At 38.5% G+C, this 26,236-nt stretch overlaps 1 protein-coding gene across 5 annotated transcripts in view; it reads right to left on the reverse strand.

Moving 5' to 3' along the window:
* Window positions 1-909: 909 nt before the first annotated feature.
* The window catches only part of uhrf1bp1l (UHRF1 binding protein 1-like), a 134,759-nt gene continuing 109,432 nt past the window's right edge, over window positions 910-26,236 (reverse strand). For 3 of the 5 annotated variants that reach the window (XM_041202591.1, XM_041202593.1, XM_041202592.1), the window contains 4 exons: window positions 14,483-14,742; window positions 12,382-12,490; window positions 8,179-8,378; window positions 910-1,915 (listed from right to left, as the gene is read on the reverse strand). In XM_041202591.1, coding sequence (XP_041058525.1) covers window positions 1,784-1,915; window positions 8,179-8,378; window positions 12,382-12,490; window positions 14,483-14,742 — 701 coding nt within the window. In that variant the 3' untranslated portion in view covers window positions 910-1,783. Of the gene's footprint in view, window positions 1,916-8,178; window positions 8,379-12,381; window positions 12,491-14,482; window positions 14,743-26,236 lie in introns of those variants that run through there. The other 2 variants (XM_041202594.1, XM_041202595.1) reach the window with 2 other exon arrangements.

Raw genomic sequence — 26,236 nt, forward strand, 5'->3', positions numbered from 1 at the left:
GACCACTTTTTTTCATTTGTTCATTCATGGGATGTGAGTGTCGCTGGCAAGGCCAGCATTTGTTGCTCATTGCCTTTGAGGTGATGATGAGCCACAATCTTGAATCATTGCAGTCAATATGGTGCAGGTACACCCACAGTGCTGTTAGGAAGGGAGCTCCATGATTTGACCCAGTGGGAGTGAAATAATGGCGATATAGTTCCAATTCAGGATGGTGTGTGACTTTGGGGGAACTTGTAGGTGACGGTGTTCCCTTGCATCTGCTGCCCTTGTTTTTCTAGGTAGTAGAGATTGTGGGTTTGGAAGGTGCTGTTGAAGGAGCCTTGGTGAGTTGCTGCCATGCATCTTGTCTATGGTACACACTGCTGCTACTGTGCACCTGTGGCAGAAAGAGTAAATGTTTAAGGTGGAGGATGAGGTGTCCATCAAACAGGCTGCTTTGTCCTGGATGGTATCAAGCTTCTCAAGCATTGTTGGAGCTGCCCTCATACAGGCACATGAAGAGTATTCCATCACAGACCTGACTTGTACTCTGTAGATGATGGGACAAAATTTGGGGAGTCAGATGTTAAGTTACTGTCTGCAGACTTCCCAGCCTCTGACCTGCTCTTCTGGCCACAGTATTTACATGGCAGGTCCAGTTCAGTTTCTGGTCAATGGTAACCCCCAGGATGTTGATTTTTTGCTTCAGAGGGAACGATAAAAGTGGAATAATCAACTTTTCTAAAGTGTCCAAATAACAGGAAAGGATGTTAGAAAAAGGATGCAAGCACAGGTGGGATGCTATCCCCAAAAAAGTCAAAATCAGAGTAAGTGAATTAATCATGCTCTTCTATATTTCTTAGTCAGCAATTCAAGAGCAGTGAAGAAGAGTGGTTTGTAATATGGATGAACTAATGCCAACAAGGGTAAAGCAAACAAGAAATATTGTTTATTTACTTTCACAATGAAAGCAACATTAAAGAAATGACAAGAAATCACCTTCACTTAAATGATAAGTACATGCTGAAATCTTTTTCTGTGCTTTGATGTTTATTTAGAATACAATCTTTAATACAATTATTTATGAAAGAATGTTACAATGCTGTGCAAAGGTTGATTGCATTAGATATGCATCATTTTATCTTCAGTCCATCCTTATTGGTATTCAACTATACAGATGGATCTTGCACTCAACATGAAGTCAAGCAACAATGGTGTCTGCCATAATTACACAAAGCACATATGCACTTTAAATGTTACACTGTACATATTCTATATCACAGATTTTACACAGAAAAACTGTTAGATACATGATCAAATTAATTACAGTGCAAATTCAGACTCCTTAAAAAAAGACTTGCTCTGGAATAGGTATTTAAAAAAACAATTCTTGATGGCATACCAAAACACAGCTCAGTTGTATGAAAGAAATTGCTTTCCCACAGTATTTTATTTCAAACCTTATTTCAAGTCCCTTTTTTGACAGAATTCATTCTAGATTAAAGTGAAAATCAGCACCATCAATATACGGAGCAAAATCTAATGAGCTCAACAATCATTTTTTCGTTGCATTTACTGCTTGAAGTAGATCAAACACAGGTCTGAGGTTCATTCTTCACATTCAAAATATCTGTTTGCAACAGACAAATTAAGTTTCTCTACATAAAGTTTGTTCAACGCTCAGCATATTATCAAGATAATTAGCATTTTTTTTAAACCAATAGCAGCTGGTGATACCTATGTCCCAGATTCAAGAAACTCCTCCTGCTTCACTGCAGTCTTCATAGCTAGGTTTATTTGGCTATGACTGGAGTTCAAAGTTAGCACTCTTGATTTGATGTATCAAGCTGTCTTTTTCCATCTGAGCCTCAGCCAGAGCCATTTTAGCTTTGGCCAACTCCTGTTTTAGACATTCATTTTCCTCCAAAAGTAACTACAAAAATCAGAGAAAATTAATACATCACTGCTGTATTTTTGTTTAATGGCAGGCTACTCTATAATTATTATCCTTTTTCTCATTTTCTTATGCCATGTAAATGCACTTCCAGTGATCAGGGTGAGCAAATGACCAGCTAATAATGCCCTGTAGTTGGTAATACAAAGCATGTGAAAGTTGCCTGGCTACAACTTTCATTTAACATACCCTCAAAGATGCAGCCAAGATTGGAAGTGAAACTGCATCCTATTAGTTATCACTGTTCACTAGTATTCCAAAACAGCATGTCACTGCGACCAGTTTGAACAAATACCTAAACATCACGAACTATAGCCTACGTATATTGTCATCCAACTACCTAACGGGTGAAGAGTAACACAGTTGGCTTGTCTGTACTTTTGGAACATTATGGGTTATTCACGATGCTACTTTCATATTTCATGTTATCTGACCAAAAAGTTATTTGTAACAATGCCATTCAGAAAATAGCTGGTTTAATTCAACATGATTGTTATTCAGGCTATTTTCTCGTAAAATAATAAAGCAGTGAGCAAACTCCAACTTGTAGTATAAGTATGGTGACTACATACTACAAAATGCAAACCATTTAATGCCCAGCAAAAAAATCTAATATGGTGGCTGCTCAATGAACATGATGTGATCTTAGAAATACAAAGCTGAAAAAGCTATATATCTGACAAGAGAGAGAGAGATAGAGACAGAGAGAAAGAGAAAATGGTACAAATACACAAACCAATCAGTTTTATGAAAATGAAATGGTAAATTAAAATTTAGGTTTGGATACTTTGTCAGAATTGAAACTTAAAGGTAAGTGAGCCACATCATAGCACTATACAAAACCAGAACAAAAGATTGAGTTGGACAAAGTCTTGGATGATATACAAATATATTTGTCATGACTTTTCACTGTTTAACCAAGCCAAAGAGTAGGTACAGTTCAAAATTGAACAGAAAGGACTTCACCACTAACATCTCTATACTTCTGCATCTTCCTCAAGCAGCAGCCCCAGTCAAGAGCATCCTTCTCCATTTAACTCAATTTTTCTCACCCTCAAATTCCCTCCAATCATTTCTCCACATGTGGGAATCTGCAAGGGTCTCAGCCATTCCTAGAGCAAAGTCAATGACTGTGGAGTTTACGCAATATTTGAAAGAGATGGTTTCCTAGTTTGAAATGTTTAAATTACTGAAAAACTTGGATTTATTTGGTTCGTTTTCTATTGTGCACTTAAAAATATCGTATTTTAGGTGTTTACTGAAGATTTGCAGATTGAATTTTTGAAGACAGTTGTAACCTTCGAAAAATATGAAGGATACTTTGACATAGTGAGTATTGTACTTGCCTGGATATGGGTGGATCGGAAACAATGGTGACAATTGCTTTACTCAGGAAAATAAAAGCTTTTTCAATAATGTATTTATTTGTGCTATTAACTCACTTTGATTACATAGCTCGAAATATTTTCAAAGTTTGATTTTTTTTCAAGCTTAGCTACAGCAAAATAGTGAAAATTGCAATATAAACTGGATTGATAGTTTACATAGAAACTAGAAGCAGAAGTAGGCCATTTGGCCCTTCGAGCCTGCTCCGTCATTCATTATGATCATGGCTGATCATGCAACTCAGTAGCCTGCTCCCGCTTTCTCCCCATATCCTTTGACCCCTTTCGCTCCAAGAGCTATATCTAACTCCTTCTTGAAAACATATGATGTTTTGGTCTCACCTACTTTCTGTAGTAACGAATTCCACAGCTTCACTACTCTCTGGGTGAAGACATTTCTCCTCGTCTCAGTCCTAAATGGTCTACCCCATATCCTCAGACTGTGACCCCTGGTTCTGGACTCCCCCACCATCGGGAACATCCTTCCTGCATCTACCCTGTCTAGTCCTGTTAGAATTTTATAAGTTTCTATGAGATCCCCCCTCATTCTTCTGAACTCCAGCGAACATAATCCTAATCGACTCAATCTCTCCTCATATGTCAGTCTCACCATCCCAGGAATCAGTCAGGTAAACCTTCGCTGCACTCCCTCTATAGTAAGAACATCCTTCCTCAGATAAGGAGCCCAAAACTGCACACAATATTCCAGGTGTGGTCTCACCAAGGCCCTGTACAATTGCAGCAAGACATCCCTGTTCCTGTACTCGAACCCTCTGGCTATGAAGGCCAACTTACCATTTGCTGCCTTTACTGCCTGCTGCACTTGCATGCTTACCTTCAGCGACTGGTGTACAAGGACACCCAGCTCTTGTTGCACATTCCCCTATCTCAATTTATAGCCATTTAGATAATAATCTGCCTTCCTGTTTTTGCTGAAAGATAGTTGGCTCATCTAGATGCAAGGATGTTCAGATCCACCAACGTCTGCATGTCTGATCAACTCCCATTCATTTGGCTTAATGAATCAAATCAAATCTCTTTAAAAAAAGCTTTGCACTTTTATTTATATCCATCTTTCAAGTCTTTTCCTAGTCTCTAATAGTTTTCAATACTTATCCATTAAAAGTATGTATAAATAGTCCAGGTCACTGTTCATCGTGCTTACCAATGGGAAGCAGTCGGTCTCTGTCCCAATCACTCAACAGATTAAAACCTTTTATGTGAAGCATTGAGGCTAATCTCCATTCTATCCAATTTATGCAATAGTGTACTCATGATTTTTTTCTCTATATTTAAATTGTCTTCCCCATTGGATTAACTTTAGTTCTTTAATGAAGAAAAAGTCCCTAAATTTTATATTCCTCCTGAAAGCAAAATGGTACTTGCCAGGCATGTTACAGAGTTAAAATTTTCCGATTAAATTATTAGGGAGAAATTTACTTCATTTGGATGAGTTAAAACTGTTAAGTGTTCTGATTTTGTAAAGGAGATTGGAAGAAACTCCATTTACACGTCTATGTGGGGTGTCTGCTGCAGTTATAGCTGTTGAACAGAATATCAAAAATAACTCCCAGTAACAGGTTGTTTAAAAATGCCTTTTTGGTCAACATTATTAGTGAGTTTATAGCTGATTTTCACTGACAGAAAATAAAATTATGCCAAAAAGTTTCCTTTAAAAACATTCCCTATCTTAAACTCCACATGGGAGCAAATTAAAAGCTATATAATCATCTTATTCGAGGTTACCAAATTATTGAGGTTAACAAGATTTGTCTGAATGGGATGAATCGTAGTTGCTGAGGGAAGCAAGGGTGGAGATTGCAGAGCCCTGACCATAATCTTTCAATCTTCCTTGGATATGCGAGGGATACCAAAGGACTGGAGGATTGCAAATGTCATACCCTAATTCAAGAGGGGAGAGAGATAAATCTAGTAACTATGGATCAATCAGTCTGTCAGTAGTGAGAGAACTAGAAATCATCAAGGGCAAAATTAATTTTCACTAAAAGCAGCAAGCAGCCAGCATAGATTTGTAAAAGGCCTAGCAGGTCTGACTAAACTGATTGAGTTATTCGATGAAGTAACGGGGTTGAAGGAGATGGTGGAGTTTCAAAGACATTTGATAAAGTATCACAAAACAGACCAATATTAGGACTATTGTATTTATTGATATATATAAATCACCTGGACTTTCGAATCACATAGACTGAACACCTAAAAATGTAATGCTATGAAATTGTGTTTCACGAGCAACCCCCCTGATACCCTCTTCGTTAATTTAGACGATGCACAAAAGTGCATTCAACTATTAAGGATCGACATTCAAAGTGATATCAAATGGGTTTATACCAAGTGCACGAAATGCTTAAGAGAACAAATGGAAGACTTCCCATGCTACTACTTTTCAAGCATTACAAGGTATCTCAAACTGACCTACTCACTGTGTTTAATAGTCATGTAAAACCCATTGTTGAATAAACTGCACATGTTTGGAATGCTCGACTTAATAAAGAGCAAGTGAACAAGTTCAAGTGTTCAGAAACTAGCACTGAAACTGATCCTGGGTACTTAGTACCAGAGCTACTCTGACACAAACAACTGAATACATGTTCCCTTGCTGAAAGGTGGAAAAAGGTCTGGCTGGACTTAACTAGTAAATTCTTGAAACTTAACTCCTATTGTCACTAGTGCTTGCCACAATCACACAAAAGTAAATGTGCAGTGGAATTGAGAAAAGACACCATTCCATAAATAAGATATAGAACAAATAGACTACAATAGAGTCCAATCCCCTACTTTACAAAATCCATAAATACTACGTAAATGATAGAGAATTTAAAGAATTCAACCTGACAACATATGATCTATGGACTTTAATACAAAATGCAAAGTGCAGTAGACATTTTATTTCTATTCCGTAAATTAAAGAGACCTGCATTTGGTAAGTTATTGTAATTATTTAATGCTGAAATGATCATAATTGTACAATCCTTTTATTATTTTATAATTTTATTATTATTTGCATGATTGTCTATGGCAATGTCTTGAATTATGATTACCTGTTTTACTTGTATTGTGATCACAATTCAGCACCTGCTGCCATTTTGATTTTTCAGTAAATCAATTATCTTTTTATAGGGAGTACAATTTTAAAGTTTGTGGATGATTCAAAACTTGGCAATGCAGTAAATAGTGAACAAAATACTAATAGACTTCAGGAGGACATAGACAGGTGAAATAGGCAGACACATAGCAGATTTTATGCTGCCAAGTGTGAATTGATGCACTTTCAGAGGAACAAAATGGGGAGGCCCTGTAATCTGAATGGTACTATTTTAAGCGGCATGCAAGATCAGAAGGATCATTTCACAAATCTTTGGAAGTAGTAGAGCAAGGTGATGAGGCAGTTAAGCAAAACATGTGATATTTAGCTTTGTAAAAAGGATCATTGAATAGAAAAGCAAGAAAATCATGGTAAGCCTTCAAAAATCACTGGTTAGACCTCAGCTGGACTACCATATACCATTCAGGGCATGAAACTTTTATGAAAAATATCATTACCTTGGTGAGAATACAGAAGAGATTTACTAGAATGACATCAGGGATAAGGAGTTGAGGAGAGATTGGAGAAGCTGGGATTGTTCTCCTTTGAGCAAAAAAAGTTGCGGGAGGTGTTCCAAATTGAGGGGTTTTCATAAAACAAGTGGGGAAAAACTCTGGCAAGTGGGTTGGTAACTAGAGGCCATGGGTTTACATAATTACAAAAGAACTAGTGGGGAAATACTAAATTTTTTCACACAGGGTTGTTAGGATCTGGGATGACTACTTGAAAGTGTGGTAGAAGCAGATACAACAGCAACTTTCAAAAGGTAATTGGACACTTACTTGAAGAGAACCAATTTGCAGGGTTATGGGGAAAAAGCTGGGAGTAAATCAACAGCTCTTTCAAAGAGCCAGCAGAGGCATGACAGATTGAATGGCCTCCGATAAGATTCTACGATTCACAGGTTCCAATATTGTGATCTTTAGTCTGTTAGGTTGTTGCCCTTATGCTATGTAAAATACACTTGTGCAATGCAGCATGTTGGAAATTTGTTTTTGTGCACATGTGAACCCTGCATTTCTGAACTCAAGTTTAAGGCCCTGCAATTCAGTTCTCTTGCTCTTGCCAAATTTCCATTGCTGCACCATTGGAAGCTGTTCATTCAGCTGCCTAGTTTCTAAACTTTGGAATTGCCTCCATAAATGTCTCCACATCTCTCTTTATCTTTAAAATACTCCTTAACAACTCTTGGGCGAAGCTTTTGGTCACAAAGAACCATAGAAAAATCCCCCATGTCCTAATATCTCCTTATGTGGCTCAATTCAATTTTATTTGACAGCCCTCCAGTGGAGGGCCGTGTTGGGGGGAGGCAGCAGGGCTTAATACATTTGGGGCACTATATAATATAAGTTACTGTTGTAGTTTTAATGTCCTATCCTCTTACAGCAGGATTGACAAATTAAGTCGAAACACAGTTCTGGAGCAGAGAGGACTGTTTGGTAGTACAGAACTTGAGTATTGCTGAAAAAAGACATTTTGTTGAAGCTGTTCATCTTGCGCTCATCAGGACAATCGCAAGAATACCAATGTCAGGGGAAACAACAACTTTATACTGTATGAGGAGAGGGTGCTGATTGGTTGGCAAGTGGACTCTGATTAGTCGAGGTATTGCCATGGAGAATGCAACAATTAATGATGACTGACAGTTAACTGCCAAACATTGTTTGAAGCTGCTTTGACATAATATGTTTTTTTCAGCAATACTAAAGAGGATTGTGTTTTTTTTTTGCTTTGTACTTCTCATTAGTCCTTACCTGTTCCCTATCAGCTGAATATCCAGCAGCTGACTTGACTCCAAGGTCTGACTCCCCAGTTGCGTGTGGTTTGTTTGGAACTGTTTGTGTGGACTGTGACACACATCTGACCTCCTTTGATTCATCACATTTTAAGCAGGATAATACTGTTTGTTTTGTGGATTTACTATTTGCTGGGTTCTGATTAGGTAGTTGGGCACCTAGATGACAGAATCACAGGTAAACAAGTTTTCATTCAGACTCACTGTAAACTGGTGCTTATAATCTATTAGAAAGCAACTAAGTTATTAAATTACTATTCCTGTAACCCATTAATTTTATAACATACACATTGCAGATAGAACAAAAATACAAAATATACACAAATTATAAATGCTGAAATATACCACAAAATCTGTAATCTTTTAGTGAATGAAATATGGACCAGACAGTAACAGCATCAATAGACCATCTTCAACAGACAAGCAATGTCAAGTGAGCCAGATTTAAAGATTCAGACCGTACTACATCTACAATAAAATGTTCCAACCATAAATAGAACTTGGACCAAATACCCAAGACAAACTGGAAATTAAAGGGTTCAATTCAAAAATCTCAACAAAATTTAAGAGAGATTCCAAAATATATTTTGTGATGTAAAATTTTGCTGCAAATGGCAAATTATTTTTCGGTCATCGTTTTGTGCCAGATGCTTTCACAGTTTGTGTAAAGCAGAGTCATGTTTGGAGGTCAACATGATAAAGGGAGAACACTGTTAAGACTGGGGTCAATGTTAAGTTTACTTGCATTGCAGTGCTAATGTTTGAGAGATCTATTTGTTTAAAGTAAATAGTTAATCATAGATTAATAGTAAAACAAAATCAATTACAAAATGTTATTAACCTTGAAAGCTGTACACAACAGAATACAATAAAAAAAATCACTATAAAATGTTTAATTCCTGATCTGAAAACAGGTAGGAATGAATCCCTGAATATGAATGTGGGCAGTGGGTTGACAAACAAGGTATTATCTTCGCCATTGATGAGACCAAGTCAATAAAATTGCCAGAAACAAAATCATGCAACAAAATTCTCCACTCAACTGTCTATAATGACCTCAAACTCAATTCCATTGTTTCGATTAAAACCAACCAGCACTTTAATTTATAAAAGCAAAAAACTGTGGATGCTGGAAATCCAAAACAAAAACAGAAACAGAAGTACCTGGAAAAATTCAGTAGGTCTGGCAGCATCAACGGAGGAGAGCACAGTTGACGTTTCGAGTCTTCATGACCCTGTTCTGTTGAAGGGTCATGAAGACTCGAAACGTCAACTATGCTCTCCTCCGCCGATGCTGCCAGACCCGCTGAGTTTTTCCAGGTATTTCTGTTTCTGTTTTTGTTTCACCACTTTAATTTGCCAGAAGTGAACCTTTGAAGATAACAAGGAATGTTTATTGTCAAATTAGGATTTAAAAAGTACAGGGCTAACTATATGCAGCAACAGTACATTTTCAAGTTATTACGACTATTGATCTGGATGAGGCTGACCTCCACGATAGGGTTGATCTTTTACAAATCTGCAGGGATGTGGCCATGATTAATCCCTCACAAGATCTTAACTGGTCTACCAGAAGAAATTTCATATTCCATTTAAATCTAAAACAATCTATGGCAAACACAGAGGCAAAGAATTACATCACTATCTGTGCAACACAGAGTTATCACAAGAACTTGATTGCATGCACTTATTCAAAGTAGTTATTTTTTCAGCCAAAGACATGGGACCTGTTTCAAGATATAGAAAGGGTCCCACTTTAATCTCAACAACCCAGCAAAAATGCTTAGTATTAACCTCTGTTGTGGCTTCAAGATTAGACATATTAACAGTAGCTGTTGTATAACACTCCATTTATTCTGTCCCAATTCGGTGCTAATATCAGAAATGCACTCTGAACTACAAAGTACGAATTATTTAACATCTTACACCAATCATTTGCATAGCTTTCTTTAGTATGAATACCAAATCTTACTGATTTATAAGCAGTTTTATATGGCACATCTGCACTTATTAGAAATTGAATTGCAGCTCAAACCAATTTCACATAAGGACCTTACGGCTTGAGAAAAAAAACTTTCGTCTCATCGCTCTGTGGTAAATTCAACGCACAACTGAAAAGACAACATCCACCACAATATCTTTCGTTAATTCTACTTGAGCCAGATGAGAGATGATGTACAAAATGATTATGATCTGAATCACACTCCACTCTTCCCTGTTTCCACAGAAAACCTGGTTAAAAATACTCAAGGCAATACATTTATCAGAATCTAGCATATGCTCAGAGTGCAAGCAACCAGTGTGTCATAAAAATATAATAATTCCCATAATATTGTGATTTATTATTAAAGTAGGTTTTGGATTAGTTTCTGTGTTTGTGTGTGTGTCCGGGGGGTGGGGGCGGAATTTAATTGAATTGGAGACAGCTGGTCTGGAGGTTTTGAGTTATCAACAAGAAGCTAGGTTTGAAATGTTAAATACGTAAACATGTCTGAAATTTTAGAATGTGAGATGTAAGGAAAATTTGCATTTTTAGATAAATTAGAGTAGTTTGAATTTCAAAGAGATGATAAGATGTTATACCTAGCCTAGAAGAAGCTAAGCCAAACAGTGTTTATTTTTCCCAAAAGTTACTGTTAAAATTAGTACTATGAAAGATTGAGAAAAGTAAAGTTGCAAAGACATTTGGAACAATGGAATTTGCATTAAAAAGGGAGAAGCATGTATAAAGGAAATGAAGTTATGTGTAAGAGGAGAAGGCATTCTAAGATATAACACAAGCATGAAAACTGTGCATCAAGTTGCTGTCTACAGGAAACAAAGCTGAGAAAAATAATTTTAAATACAACTGTCCAGGGCAGTGTTGCTTTGCCTGGGTCTTTTTAAATCTATTTGTTTCTACTGTTGCCTTAACGGTGGTGTAACTGGGTGCCAGATTAACTTGGGGTTTTAGGAGTTATAATAATAGTAATTTGTGGACTTATGTATGTGCTTGAAATCTTTTCTTTTGTTAATAAACACTTAACTTAATTTTCTAAAAACCTCAGAAGTCGCAGTAGTCTTATTACTTCTGAATTCAAGGTATGCATCTCGAAATAAAATGCAAATTGCAAAACAGTTGTGACCGCATGATTAAGTTTCCCTCATGGATTTGATCCACCTGACACACATCATCTGCCACATCATAACACAGTAAACAGACAATTCATTTGTGGATTGATGCCTGATGTCACCAATAGTAGTGTCCAGCCTGTCACAAAAGTCACTGTAATGCTTTGAGATCAAAGATGTTCAATGTCTTCATCCCAAATATGTGAACATTGTGAAAATAGAATTATTTTCAGAATTTTGAGATACTGGAGAAAATGGAAGAGCTCCGAAAGCCTGAGATAAGTGGAATTTGGACTCTGATTTAATCTGGTAAAAAATTGAAAAGCAGAGTAATCGTTTGGAACAACGGTTTCAATTCACGGTGACAAAAACTTGAAAATTCAGAGACTTGAAGGAAGCTTGATGAGCCAGTACCTTTCCATATATAAGCCAAGGAAATGCTTCCCCTTGGGAATGTTATAAGTGGGAAAATAGAAAATAAAAACAGGAACCAAATTTAAGCCTCTAAACTACAAGTTTTTCTTGGAGATTCTTGAGTGATTCTTTCTTCCGTGTAGATGGAATGAAAAGAATTCCTACTTGCATGGAGATTTTACAAATGATCAAAACTAAATAATACACAACTTTGCTGATTTCTTACAAATAATAAGAGATGCTTTTTCGGTTATTGTGGCCCTGAACATACAGCTATATATTTTGACAAACAGTATTCGGCGTACTATTAGAAATTTGCATATTATCCTCAGTTTGATAATCCAAGCACGTTTTGCAGGGATAAGAGGGGGGAACAACTATATAAATTAGTTAAAAAAATTAGCAAATATTATAATTACAGTGCACCATCAAAAAATAATATCAAATAATATTCAAACATGATAACATCCTATCACAAATTGTTTCATGGGATTTATCCAAGCTGAGGATATATACGCTCAACAGGTTTCATCATTAAGAATTAAAGCATATTTACACGAGTCAAACCACAAACTACCTTTCCAATCTTCTTTTTGATCTCCCCATGTCTGCAGCAGTAAATTAAGCAATTTCTCACCTCCAATGCAAAATGTTCCATCATCACTTCTGCGCACAATTAGATTATCGATAAACAGTTCCACTGGTGGTGGTTCGTGGGCTGACTGATCATGACGTGGATTGTCATCCTTTGAATCAAATTATAACGGCAGTTATTTTTATATGCATTTAATATAAAAGATGCAGGATCTGGTGCGAAAATTGCTTTTGCACGTTTGCGCAAACATTTCAACAAACTGATCTTGATAGTCTTTGCAATGACTATGGAAGTGGTTACACTAAAATTCTCTGCAAATAGCTCCAAGCTACTGGCCCCAATTCCAGTTGTTTTTGCTGATTACGAAAAAGGTTAAGGGCATACCTCCACTATGGTGATCTACTGTAGTCATCAAACCAAATTTTAGTCACTATTTAAAATTACGATACAAATTTATGACATAGAAAAGTGATCATTCCTAAAAATAGTGGTATAGTACATGGAAATAAAGCATGTACACAAATAATTTCAATTTTGATATTCTTTAAATTGCTTGTCAATTTTAATATTTACATGCAAAACTGCACATTGAAGAACAAAATACAATATACAAATCACTCTGCCATATTTTTGGTCATAGTGCATAATACGGCAGGATATTCTGGATGGCGGGGTTTCTCACCCGAAGAGTCGGCAGGGGATGCATCCTCGCCCATACCAGCTGCCCTGCAGCCAGTTAATGCTCCATGGAGCCTTAATTGGTTGGTGACAAGACTGGCACCACTCACTTGGGAGGAAGTCCCACCTTGGCCAGCAGCTCTGCAGTACCAGCAGAGCCAGGTTGAGTGAAGGCCACTGCTGGGGTTAACAGGCAGTACCCTAACAAGGGTTGCTCATGGAGGCTGGACTTTTGGTAGGTCCAGTATTAGTGGGGCATGGCTAGCAGGCCCTAGCAAGGGGAGTGGAGGGTTGTGAAGGAGGACTGGGTTTGAGAGGCCTTGTGGGGGGTTGCCTCTGATGGGCATAGGGGACCCCAAAGAAGGATCCTTCGCCCCACCCCTTGCCTGACACCAGCTCATCAATTAAAAGTAACCGGGCTACCCACCTGGCCTGGACCTTACCCTGCTGCAGGTAAAACAGCGGCGAGGTAGGAGAAGGCACTTCAGTGACTACGAATTGGCTACTTAAAGGCCTCAATAGGCTCAAGAGCGGACGAGCCTGCCAATTTTTTATATCCAGACTCTGTCATGAACAAAAGCTACTGGGTGATATACTAGAAAGCAATGACCAATATTAACCCAAAAGCAAAATATTGTGGACAGTGGAAATGTGAAATAAAAACTGAAAACTTGCGGAAAAACTCAGGTTAGTTTGAATATTTAATTCCATCCCAAATCAGGTACAGAAAATACCATAAGGAGAAGGAAAGAAAGATGGGGATCCCAGAGATACAAGAGAGATAGGAAGAGTTTTTTTTATTTAAAAAATAATCCAATCATGATTAAAATCTGAAGGAATGAGAATCCATTCTCATAAAAGTTATTATTCAGTGCCAGAGGGGTTACATGGCAATAATTAAAGACTTATCACCCTGTCAAAAGGGGATTAGCACAGGAATGGACAAGGCCTAACTTTTTCAACTAAACTTTTTGTTTTAGATCCTATCTTTGAGCTATGTACAGTAACTTCATTTTAACAATGAACAGGTGGTGAGATACTGTTACAGCACAGTTTCTGGAGGGGCATCTCAGAAAGCAACTTCTGGATTACCACATTTAACTGCATGTGCAGTCATCAAGAGTTGCTGTTTAAATTTCATGTAAATAATAGTGTTAGCCACACCAACAAAATCCAGCATTCAATTTGAGTCAGTCTATGTAGGCAACACACGAGGTCATTCTCGTTCCATATGCTAACTTTACAGAACAGAATCATCCTTTGCAGGTTTTAGAGAGTCCACCCCAGTACAGATTTCCTATTTTTCATGAATCTGCCGAAAAACTGGTCTGTGATTGCCAAAGAGATGGGGGTGGACACCAAAATTTCATTGGCAGTAAAAAAACAGAGGACTCCTCTCGATGACAATCACAGGTTCTGCTGTTATGGAGAAAATTGTTTTACAGAAACAAAATAGCCGTCATACCTTCAGGTTAATCCTTGTATCAGTTATTTCAATCTTCATAGGGATTATGTCAGCAGGTACTTCATCTTCAAAGAATGTCCCTAGATTTGTGAGGGAAGACATCAAGAACTCTGAAGTGAAGTTCTTAATCATGCATTGCAAGAAACCATTCTTGACTGCAAGTGATGAATGGACAGCAGCACTAGGCCCACTTTCCAGCCGTAGACTCACTTCAGGCAATTCTTTCTTATGCTCCTGTGTCAATGAGGATTGGTGGCGATCTGACCATAATGAAAGAAAAATGGGCAATTAAAAAAAGTAAATGTTACTACTTAACAAAGTACTTCAACAGAAATAGTTATTCCTTGAACTTCTTAAAAGTCGGGTTTGAGATTATATGCTTATTATTGATCAGTTTCATTTATCGCTGTATTACTTGGGGGCTGCATTTTGCAGTAGTTTAATTTTTGGTATATTTTTCTGTTGCTTAACTGCAAAGAATGAATAGAATATAGGACAGCATATAGTTAATTTGAAATTAGACTTTAGCCAACCTGAAAATAATTTGTTTTGAGAAACTATGAACATCTACTGCATTTTCTCTCCTCAGAGATGATACCAGGACTTATTGAGCAACAGTACAACAGGACTGGTGGCTACCAGGAAGCTGGCAGTATTCCATTACAATTGCTAGACTCTAATTAAATCTGTCACAGAAGTTGCACGATAGCGAAAAATACAAAAAGTGCTATTTTTCACCCAAATTTCAGAATATATTAAAATAGAGAACTGAGCAATTTTTGTTAACTCCCTACTAAAAATTCTTCATGTCAACATAATTCTCCAGTGACAAAGCCTGCTGTTAATAAAATCAAGAGCACAAGCAAAATATTTTGCTTCTTTTTAACCAAAATATTCCATTATATTCACACTGCTGACAAAAAAAGATGGTTTTAAATATCTTTGCTTTCTACTTAAAGATGGCAAAATATCTGAAGCATATGCATGTTCCCTCACCAATAATCCAAAGTATTTCACTTGACAAGGAAAGACTGGTTAACTATATCATCCTGTATATACTCAGAATGTTACTTTCAATGTGTAGTTAGTGCCCCCTAGTGCATAGTATAAGGAAAAAAAGTCGTGTATTTGTTTATTTTAAAAAAACAAATTGACCATGATGAAGGCATGCTGGGAGAGATATGGGTCAATGCAGATATTGCCCCAAATAGCTTAATTTCTGATCTCAGCTATTTTGCAAGTGGGAAACAGAAGGAAGGTACGAGACCAGGCTTGTCCAACCTGTTCATGTGGCGGGCCACAATTCAAAATTTTTCTCTCTGGGTACCCATGAGCAAATTATGTTAGGATAAACACTGGCACAACAATAAACATAAATTTCAAATTAAAACTTGAGGTATGAAAGGAAACACCTTGCCGTGCAAAAAAAAATGAGTAATAATAGGGTGAGAGTGCGTGTGTCCAGCTCATTCCCAGTCTCGGGGTGCTCACCCTCACCCACTCTGAGAGTGGATGAGACTGCATGATGGTGTGCAGGGGTGAGGGTGAATTAGAATCCTGATACTGGGAGTGAGACACACTTATGGACACACTCTGCACCCAAGCGCACACACACTCTCCTCACACACTTTCTCTCCCTCTCCTCTCTCATACGAATCTCACTCTCTTCCCCTACATGCTCTCTCAACCGCCCTCACTCACTCACTCTCTCTTCTGTCACTCACTTTTTCAGATGCCATTGGGCACTGCTCCTGCTGCCTCATGTTGCACTTCAGTCCACCTGGGCCCTACTCCAGCTACCTCACCATCTGGGCCCCACTCTGGATGCCAAAGCCCTGCTGCAGGCCATCTGCGCCACACTCCCTGACACCTCAGCAGCTACCTCTGCTCCCTGGCACCTCCACTCCCTGGTCCATGCTCCCCGGCATCTCCGGTCTTGGTTCTAGCATATTCCACAAGGCTAATAAGCCACCCTGTTTACTGACAGGCAACTCCTCTCAGGTAGCTTGAAAGCAGCAGCGGCAGAGCTTTAGGAAGAGGTCACTTATCAACACTCTTAGCTAATGAAAGGCATATGGTATGTATCAAGACCTAAAGAAAGCCAATACAACTAATAACAAAAATGGAAAAAAATTCCTCCTTGCAAGGTTTCCTGAAAAATTATTAGGTATCTGCCCAGAGCTGATTGACTATGTTGCTCTGTGGATTCAAAGGTGTCAGAGCCCAGTTTATTTAGAATCAATTTAGTGCCTTCCTCCTATTTTTAGCACAAGGCATTTATGCCCAAAGATCAACTACCACTGCCATTAACCTCTTGACAACATTTTCCTCTACACATGTAATCTTACATCACAGTTCCAACTGCAGGAGGATATGATTCTGCACTTGTAAAGTTTAGCACATAAAGTAAAACACAGCCTTGAGAAAAGCAATGAATTTGCACAGTACTTTGTTATGCAAGGTGCTTCCAAATCTGAATTATTTTGCAAATAGACCACTGCACCTCATGCGGTGAGAAATGGTTACATTTTCCAGCTGCAATGGCTGGAGTGGAATTATTAAGATTCGGAAAATTTGACACAAACCTACAAAGCCCAACCTGTGCAACCTTTGCGCCAAGTGCAATCTTCCAGACAGGCCTTTCGGACTAATCTTAAGTGCTCCTACCCCAAATAAATGAGAGCTTCATTTAAATTAAATATCCCTTGGTATTATGTTTGCTTAGGACAAGATCGCACTCAATCGTCTTTGCACACTTCTACAGAGGATTTAAAGGTAGTTTATGACCAACAGAGCACTTAAAAAAGACAAAGCAAAGGCCCCTCTAATGCCTGTTCATTTCAGTATGAAGTTCCCGTTCAAGCATGGTGCCTTAAAGGAGCTGACTTGCAAGTGGCCTCCATAGTAACTTGGAGATGCACAGCTGCACACCTTAGAGGAATCAGCCTTTTTTTTAATTCATAGTTTTACAATGCTGGAACGGGGCATCTCATGGCATATATTGTTATGAAGATTTATTTGAGCATGTTTAATGTTTAGAAATTTTGCAAGCTGATAACTGCACAGGAAGGGGAACCTTGGTGAACAACAGAATAAAAAATGCATTGCATTAACTAATAAGATTTAATGAAGGACTAAGGAGGGGGATGAGTTAGAGTGGGTGATTTCAATGTCAAATCAGGGGAAAGAAAAATTAGACTGAGGGGATGAAAGGCTAAAGGGGCCAAAGGGTAAGAGAAACCATCGGAACAGGCTTTACTGCTGGTGGTGGATTTAAGAAACTCTCTGAAAACTGAGGAAAACACCTAAAGACAGTAACTTGGAGTTAGTATTCAGCAAAACAAGAATACAGAAACCCATTAGAAGCTGAGAGCAACTGTGGAATGTTTACCAAAAGAGCTATAATTCTGTGGAGAGTGTGATGCACGAGAAGTATAGAAGGAGAACATCACTTCCTGTGGTTTAAAGTATAAGGTGCCGAAAAAAGAAAACAGTGTTCAGTCAGAAGTGCGTTTTTAGTCTTTTGTTACAATAAAAGTTTGAAAACGTGAAATCTTGCTGCATTATTCTTTCAGTTAATAACTGGAAGTTCGAATCTCTTTTTAAAAAGTAATCGGTCTCTATGAAGATTGTAACACGATTCACAACCGAAGGGATGAGACACCTTATTTCTCATTTTGTGGGCGAGAGATTGATTGATAGTCATTAACAATTATCACCTTATTATGGGTGTTTTAACTTTTTGTGGACAGTTTTATTGGCAATTAAGCTGCAAATGCAACAACTTCAAGAAAATCACTGGGAGGTTAATGGCAAGATGTTTGCTATACTAACAACAGACATCAACCACAAATAGTGGCAATTTGCAATCCACGAGGTCTCTCTTCTTCACTGCAAGTTGCTGTCCAATTCAGTGCTTGGCCTAAATAGCTAAGTGGTTATGGTACTGGGCTTGTAACCTCAAGATCAAGAGTTCAAATCTCACAATGGCAAACTATGAAACAATGTAACTTCATCTGAATAGGAACAGATGGAAACGTGTTTGTACTCGAAAGAGTTACTCCCAAATTATGCTTGGCCTAAATAGCCAAGTGGTTATGGTACTGGGTTTATAACCCCAAGATCAAGAGTTCAAATCTCACAATGGCAAACTATGAAACAATGTAACTTCATCTGAAACAGATGGAAACAGGTTTACTCAAAAGAGTATCAATAGTTCAAATCTCACACTGGCAAACTATGAAACAATGTAACTTCATCTGAAAAACAGATAGAAATGTGTTTGTACTCAAAAGAGTTACACAACATCTGTTACATCATCAAAATATCAATCAAGAGTTCAAATCTCACAATGGCAAACTATGAAACAATGTAACTTCATCAAGAGTTCATTTTAGCTTGGCCTAAATAGCCAAGTGGTTATGGTACTGGGTTTGTAACCCTAGCATCAAGAGTTCAAATCTCACAATGGCAAGCTATGAAACAATGTAACTTCATCTGAAAAACAGATAGAAATGTGTTTGTACTCAAAAGAGTTACACAACATCTGTTACATCATCAAAATATCAATCAAGAGTTCAAATCTCACAATGGCAAACTATGAAACAATGTAACTTCATCAAGAGTTCATTTTAGCTTGGCCTAAATAGCCAAGTGGTTATGGTACTGGGTTTGTAACCCTAGGATCAAGAGTTCAAATCTCACAATGGCAAGCTATGAAACAATGTAACTTCATCTGAAACAGATGGAAACGGGTTTGTACTCGAAAGAGTTACAGACATACTTGCATTAGGCTTGGCCTAAATAGCCAAGTGGTTATGGTACTGGGTTTGTAACCCCAAGATCAAGAGTTCAAATCTCACAATGGCAAACTATGAAAAAAAAATGTAACTTCATCTGAAACAGATGGAAATAGGTTTACTCAAAAAGAGTATCAAGAGTTCAAATCTCACAATGGCAAACTATGAAACAATGTAACTTCATCTGAAATAGATGGAAACGTGTTTGTACTCAAAAGTGGCTGTCCAATTCATGCATTAATTGCACGTGTCATTCATAACTAATTTTTTCAGCAAAATTTGGGCCAATATGCTTTGAGTTTTGGTTTGCGCTTTTGGACTTTCGTGAAAAGCTTGCAATTTTAATTTCAAAAATGGAAATGAAAGTCAGGCTGGTTATGTAATGGGTGGCTTAATCATTGTGGTGTTTTCATCCAAGCAGCCAATTGAAAATCCATCCACACTTCTGGAAAGGGGAATGTAGCCATCAACTTTATTCCATCTGAATTTGATATCGTTAAGGATCATTTAAGCTATTTAATATCCATTCTGAGTCTGTGGAGAATTGATAATGGCAAATAAAGAAATGGCAGATTAATTGAACAGGTATTTTGCATCAGTCTTCACTATAGAGGATACAAGTAGCATCCCAGAAGCAGCTATAAATCAGGAAATGGAAGGGAGGGATGGACTCAGGAAAATTACTATCACGAGAGAAGTGGTACTGAGCAAATGTTTCGAGCTGCAGGCTGACAAGTGCATGGGCCCTAACGGACTTCATCCTAGGATCTTAAAAGAAGTGGTTAGTGGGATAGTTGATGCATTGGTTTTAATTTTCTTAAACTCCCTAGATTAGGGAAAGGTTTTATTAGATTGGAAGATAGCAAATGTAACTCCATTATTCAAAAATGGAATGGTTGCCAAATTTGCTGATGACATAAAGATAGCTAGAGAAGAAATTTGTGAAGAGGACTTAAGGAGGCTACAAGAAGATATAGATAGGTTAAGTGAGTGAGCAAAGATCTGACAAACAAAGTATAATGTGGGAAAATGTGAAATTGTCCATTTTAGCAGGAAGAATAGAGGAAAGGTATATTATCTAAATGATGAGAGATTGCAGAACTCTGAGATGCAGAGAGATCTGGGTGTCTTTCTGCATGAATCACAAAAGGCAAGTAATTAGGAAAACTAATAGAATGTTATCATTTATTGTGAGGGGAAGTGAACACAAAAGTAGGGAGGTTATGCTTCAGTTATACAGAGTACTAGTGAGACCACATCTGGAGTACTGTGTGCAGTATTGGTCACCTTATTTAAGGATGGATGTCAATATGTTGTAAGCAGTTCAGAGAAGGTTTACCAGACTAATACCTGGAATGGGAAAGGTTGGACAGGTTAGGCTTATATCCGCTGGAGTTTAGAAGATTAAGAGGCGACTTGATTGAAATATATAAGATCCTGATGGGACTTGACACGGTGGATGTGGAGAGGATGTTTCCTCTTGTGCGAGAATCTAGAACTAGAGATCACTGTTTAAAAATAAGGGGTCGCCCATTTAAAACAGAGATGAGGCGAAATTCTCTCTCTCAGAGGGTCATGAGTCTTTGGGACTCTCTTCCTGAAAAGGCAGTGGAAGCAGACTCTTTGAACATTTTTTACGGCGGGGGTGGATAGATTCTTGGTAAACAAGGGGGTGATGTGTTATCGGGGATTGGCAGGATGCAGATTTGAGGTTACTATCAGATCAGCCATGATCTTATTAAACCTTGGAGCAGGCTCAAGGGGCTGAATGGCCTACTCCTGATCCTTATTCATATGTTTGTGTGTATTCTGCCCAAGAGACACCAAATTTCTGTTTAGCAGGAGTTTTCTTGAAAAAAGTGCTTGACAAATTTGTTTGTTTAGAAATATATAACAATTATCTGTTGAACCTTGAGATTTACATTAGTGATGAAAAACATGCATTGCATTTTTCAATGTTTTTCCTTTGCAAAGAAATAAAACCAGAGTCCAAATCTAGACATCCAACATCCCTTCCACCCTCCCTCAACTCAAATGATTTAAATCACATCATTGCATTGAGCTTTTCATTGGTGACATCTATTTAATTTATAGAGCCATCTAACTTAGGAAAAATCATGGGATGGATTTTGTTCTGAATGGCAAACAATGTCAATCCAGGAACTTCATGCCATTCAATATATTTAAATAGGGAACCAGTCGGTGATGTGCCATTTTTGGAAAGCTTACACAGAATTGTCACATCCCAGACAGCAACTTCCTGATTTTCACAGCAATCTGTGCATCTGCCCTTATCTGGAGTTGCTATCCAATTATTCCATTGCCAGACTGTGCTTAATAATTACCACCATAATAAATATGGAACTGTTGTAGACTTCAGACAAGCCTCTCAGATTCCCTCTGCCTTTAATCCATCATACAAATTCTGAGCTTCCAGAAAGATGTTCTAAAATTAAGCAAATCTATGTGACCAAAGCTAGGAACATAGGGCTTAGGAGCAGGAGGAGGCCATTTGGCCTTCAAGTCTGCTCCAGCATTCAGTAACATCATGGCCGATCTGCTTGTGGTCTCAACTCCACTTTCCTGTCTACCCCACTTAAACTGACTCCCTGTCTATTGAAAATCTAAGTCAGCTTTTAATAAATTGAATGAACCAGCCTTCACTGCTTTCTGGGGGAACAAAATTCTACAACTAACAACTCTCTCAATTTCTCCTCATCTCCATCTTATTCTTAAACTGTGTCCCCTAGTTCTAGTCTCCCAGTATGCACCCTATGAAGTCCCCTCAGGATCTTAAGTGTTTCAATAAAATCACCTCTCTTTCTTGTAAGCTCCGATGGATATAGGCCCAGCCTTTTACTTATAATCTTTTATGGGATACTGGCTGGGACAGCATTTTTTGCCCATCTTTAATTGGCCTTGAGAAGATGGTGGTGGCCTTCTTGAACTGCTGCAGTCCATGTGGTGTAAGTACACCCACAGTGCTGTTAGTGAGGAAGTTCCAAGATTTTGACCCAGAAACAGTGAAGGAATGACGATATAGTTGTCTTGGATGGTGTCGACCTCCTTGAGTGTTGTTGGAGCTGCACTTATCCAGGCAAGTGGAGAGTATTCCAGCACACTCCTAACTTGTGCCTTGTAGATGGTGGATAAGCTTTGGGGAATTACTCTCTGCAGAATTTCCAGCCCTCTGACCTGTGCTTGTAGCCACAGTAGTTATATGGCTGGTCCAGTTCAGTTTCTGTAAATGGTAACCACCACCACCACCACCACCACCACCACTACCCCCCCCCCCGCCCCGGTGTTGATAGTGGGGGATTCAGCAATGGTATTGAATGCCAAGGAGAGATGATTGGATTCTCTCTTGTTGGAGATGGTCTTGGCCTTGCACTTGTGAGGCACAAATGTTACTTGCCACTTATCAGCCAAAGCCTGAACGTTGTTCAGGTCTTGCTGCGTATGGGCACTGACTGCTTCAATATTTTGAGGAGTTATGAATGGTGCTGAATATTGTGCAATCATCAGTGAACATCCCCACTTTAGGCCTTATAAGGGAGGGAAGGTCATTGATGAAGCAGCTGAAGATGGTTGGGTTTAGGACACTACCCTGAGGAACTCCTGCAGTGATGTCCTGGGAATGAGATGATTGACCTCCAACACCCACAACAATCCTCCTTTGTGCTCGGTATGACTCTAACTATGGGAGAATTTTGCTCCCGATTCCCAGTTTTTCTAGGGCTTCTTGATGCCACACTCGGTCAAATGCTGCCTTGATGTCAAGGGCAGTCACTGTAACCTCACCTCGAGTTCAGCTCTTTTGTCCATGATTGAACAAAGGCTGCAATGAGGTCTGGAGTTGAATGGCCTGTTCAACCTTTCTTCATAAGATAAGCCCTTTATCCCAGGAATCAGTCAAGTGAACCTGCTCTGAACTGCTTCTAGCACAATTATATTCTTTTGCAAATAAGCAGACCAAAATTGTACACAAAACTCCAGATGTGGTCTCACCAGGGCCCTGTACAGCTGCAATAAAATTTCCTGACTTTGATATTCCATTCCCATAAATGCTAACATTGCATTTACCTTCCTAATCACTTGCTATACCTGCATACTAACCTTTTGTGATTTATCTACTAGGACATACCTTTGTAAAACCAAGTTCTGCAATCTCTCTTCATTTACATTGTATACTGCTTTTCTGTTCTTCCTGCCAAGTGGATAAGTTCATATTTTCCCACATTATACTCAATCCGGCAAATATTTGCCCACTCATTTAACCTATCTATATCCCTCTGTAGACTCTTTACCTCCTCTTGACAACTTACTTTGCTACCTATCTTGGTGTCATTGGCAACTTTAGCTCTATAGATTCTGTCCCTTCATCCAAGTGATTGATATAGATTGTAAATAGTTGAAACGAAGCATGCAATAGTATGACGTTTTATACATATAACAGGGCTTCTGAGCAATGTGATAGAAGAAAAATGGCACCCATACTTCACCAAGGTAGGTCTTTATGGATTAAGGTCCATATGATTTGGGAACACAAAACGCTCAACCTTTACCACCCAAACAGAAGACACAGGAAAGACTAATAATTTTGAAAGGATTAGAGAAAAAGTTAATTATTTGTTCCCTGAGTATTTTGTAAACAACAAAGTACTTTATTGTACTTTTCAGAATGGCTGAGATATCAAGATAACAGCCAACTTAGTGCTCGTCAAAGTCAACTCCCTCTGCCCACAACAGTCTGTTCTTTTTATTCGTTCAGACATACAAATCAGAAAATAAAACAACACTTTAGAAAGATCAAGGTTAATCAGACGTTAGTGTTAGTGTACTATTTCTAGCTGAAGACATGTGTTATGTCTCCTGGGTCCAACACCTTTTGTAATACATTCCAAAAGAAAATTGACATGTCAAAATGTTTTAGAATTTACTTTAATCTTTCCATCAGGTTATTGAGTTTATTTTGCTTTAATGTTTATGGTCGTGCTGGTTGCTTCTTTCCTCAAACTTCAGTACTCATTCCTTTCGCCTTTACCCTAATTGTTCTGCATTTATGTTTCAACCACTCCTTTTCCGTGTCTTCATACTTGTTTTTTTTTTTCATGTGTCTTTTTGTCCCCTCCTTACTAATGATTTTACTCTCCCATTATCCCTTTCTTTATTTAATCCCGTGAATTAAATACGTGACCTTTGCCATGCTCCCAGGGAAGGATGGTAACCTGACATCAGGTTCCTCATAAGAATATTAAAACAATTTAACAAAATCTAGAAGATAAATTACATCAAGTCCTCATTTAACATCGCTCAGTTTAACATTGTTTCGCTTTAACATCAGTAAATCAATGGGGCCTGTAATATCATTGAATGTGGCAAGCTTGGTGCCATTTTGGTGTGGCCTCTTCTGCTCAAATTTCTGCTCGAACAGAGTTCTGGTCTCTCCGGAAATTAAGGGATATGGGGAGTGGGCAGGAAAATGGAGTTGAAGCCCAAGATTAGCTATGATCATATTGAATGGTGGTGCAGGCTCAATGGGCTGTGTGGTGCTTTCCAAATTCTATTTCTTATGGTCTTTTGCTACCTAACCTCTCAGTTGTGGCCTGTCTCTGCTCTCTAACCTCAGAGTTGTGGCCTCTCCCCTCCCCTCCCCCATCCACCCTCCTGCCAAACCTCCCAATCCCTGATTCATCATCTTGCTGCTTCCTTCCCCTGGACCAGCATTCCTGTTGAAGATCTGATCTGAAGCAGGAGCTCTGATGCTGTGGAAGTTAGAGTCCCAATGGTGCATCCTGATGGTCCATGTTTCTTTTCAAATGCTCCTGCCCTTCTCCTGAGCTCTCACTCATAGTGAGGGTTCAGGAGAAGGAAGCGGTGAGCAGGAGCACTTAAGCATGCTCCTACTTGGCACTTCTTCACCATCAGGACTCAACATCAGAGCTCCGGCTCCAGATCAGATCTTCAACGAGAATGCAGGTCCAGGAGAGGGAGGCAGAGAGAGAGAGAGCAAGTCAGGGAGTGGGAGGTTGGGGAGGCATGGTTTTGGGGGGGGGGGGGGTGTGGAAGGGGAATGGATGGTGGTCAGGGAGGGGAGAGGCTGCAACTTGGGAGGGTTGGGGAGGGGGGAGGATCTGTAGTGACCAGGAGGATCAGGGAGTGGGAGGTTCAGGAAGCAGGTGCTATGTAAAAAGTTACATTTTTCTTTGAATATTTCTGAACTTAATTTATTTTACAAACACCAACGTAGGAATTTAGCAACGTAAAGTATTGCAACTTAAGAGGGTATAACATTTTAATTTTTCTTGCTGATAAGGGAGGACTGACCGAAACCTACGACAATCTTAACATTGATTTCCATGGGAACCAGTGTTTCACTTCAAGTCTGGATTTTCAGGAAGGCAACCACAACTTTGTGAGGACTTGCTGTATTCTAGAGTATCCCGGTCCATCTATTATTTATTTGGCTGGGAGAGTTAATCCCTGGAATCAGGTTGCTAATCCACTTTTATGATTTAGAAAATCATTAATGTCACAGAGACAAACGAAAGCACAGTTTAAAAATAGGGAACATTTAAAGAAGAAGTGAAATGTACAAAATTGAATAGAATTACAGAAAAAAATTGCAAGCATCACTGTAACAATGAAAAACAAAACTACAATTATTTTGCTTTTCTGATTTTCATGCACAACTGAAAGAATTGAGAGCATAGATACAAATCTTTTTAATCTGTTAGTGGTAGTACTTATTCATTGGGTAGGTTGAACATTGCTCAAAAAAATTTGTTCTGTTACTTTAACTGTACTGGTACATTTGTGAAAAGTAGCAGGACATCATAGTGTTTTAAGTTCATTTTATTTACTATTTAGTTCAGACTTCATCTGTCACAAAATGGTGGATTAAAAAGAGACATTGGGTCAAATGATAGATATTTTAATATTTCATGTTCACTGA

Source organism: Carcharodon carcharias, chromosome 13 (assembly GCF_017639515.1).
Source record: "Carcharodon carcharias isolate sCarCar2 chromosome 13, sCarCar2.pri, whole genome shotgun sequence".
Lineage (NCBI taxonomy): Eukaryota > Metazoa > Chordata > Chondrichthyes > Lamniformes > Lamnidae > Carcharodon > Carcharodon carcharias.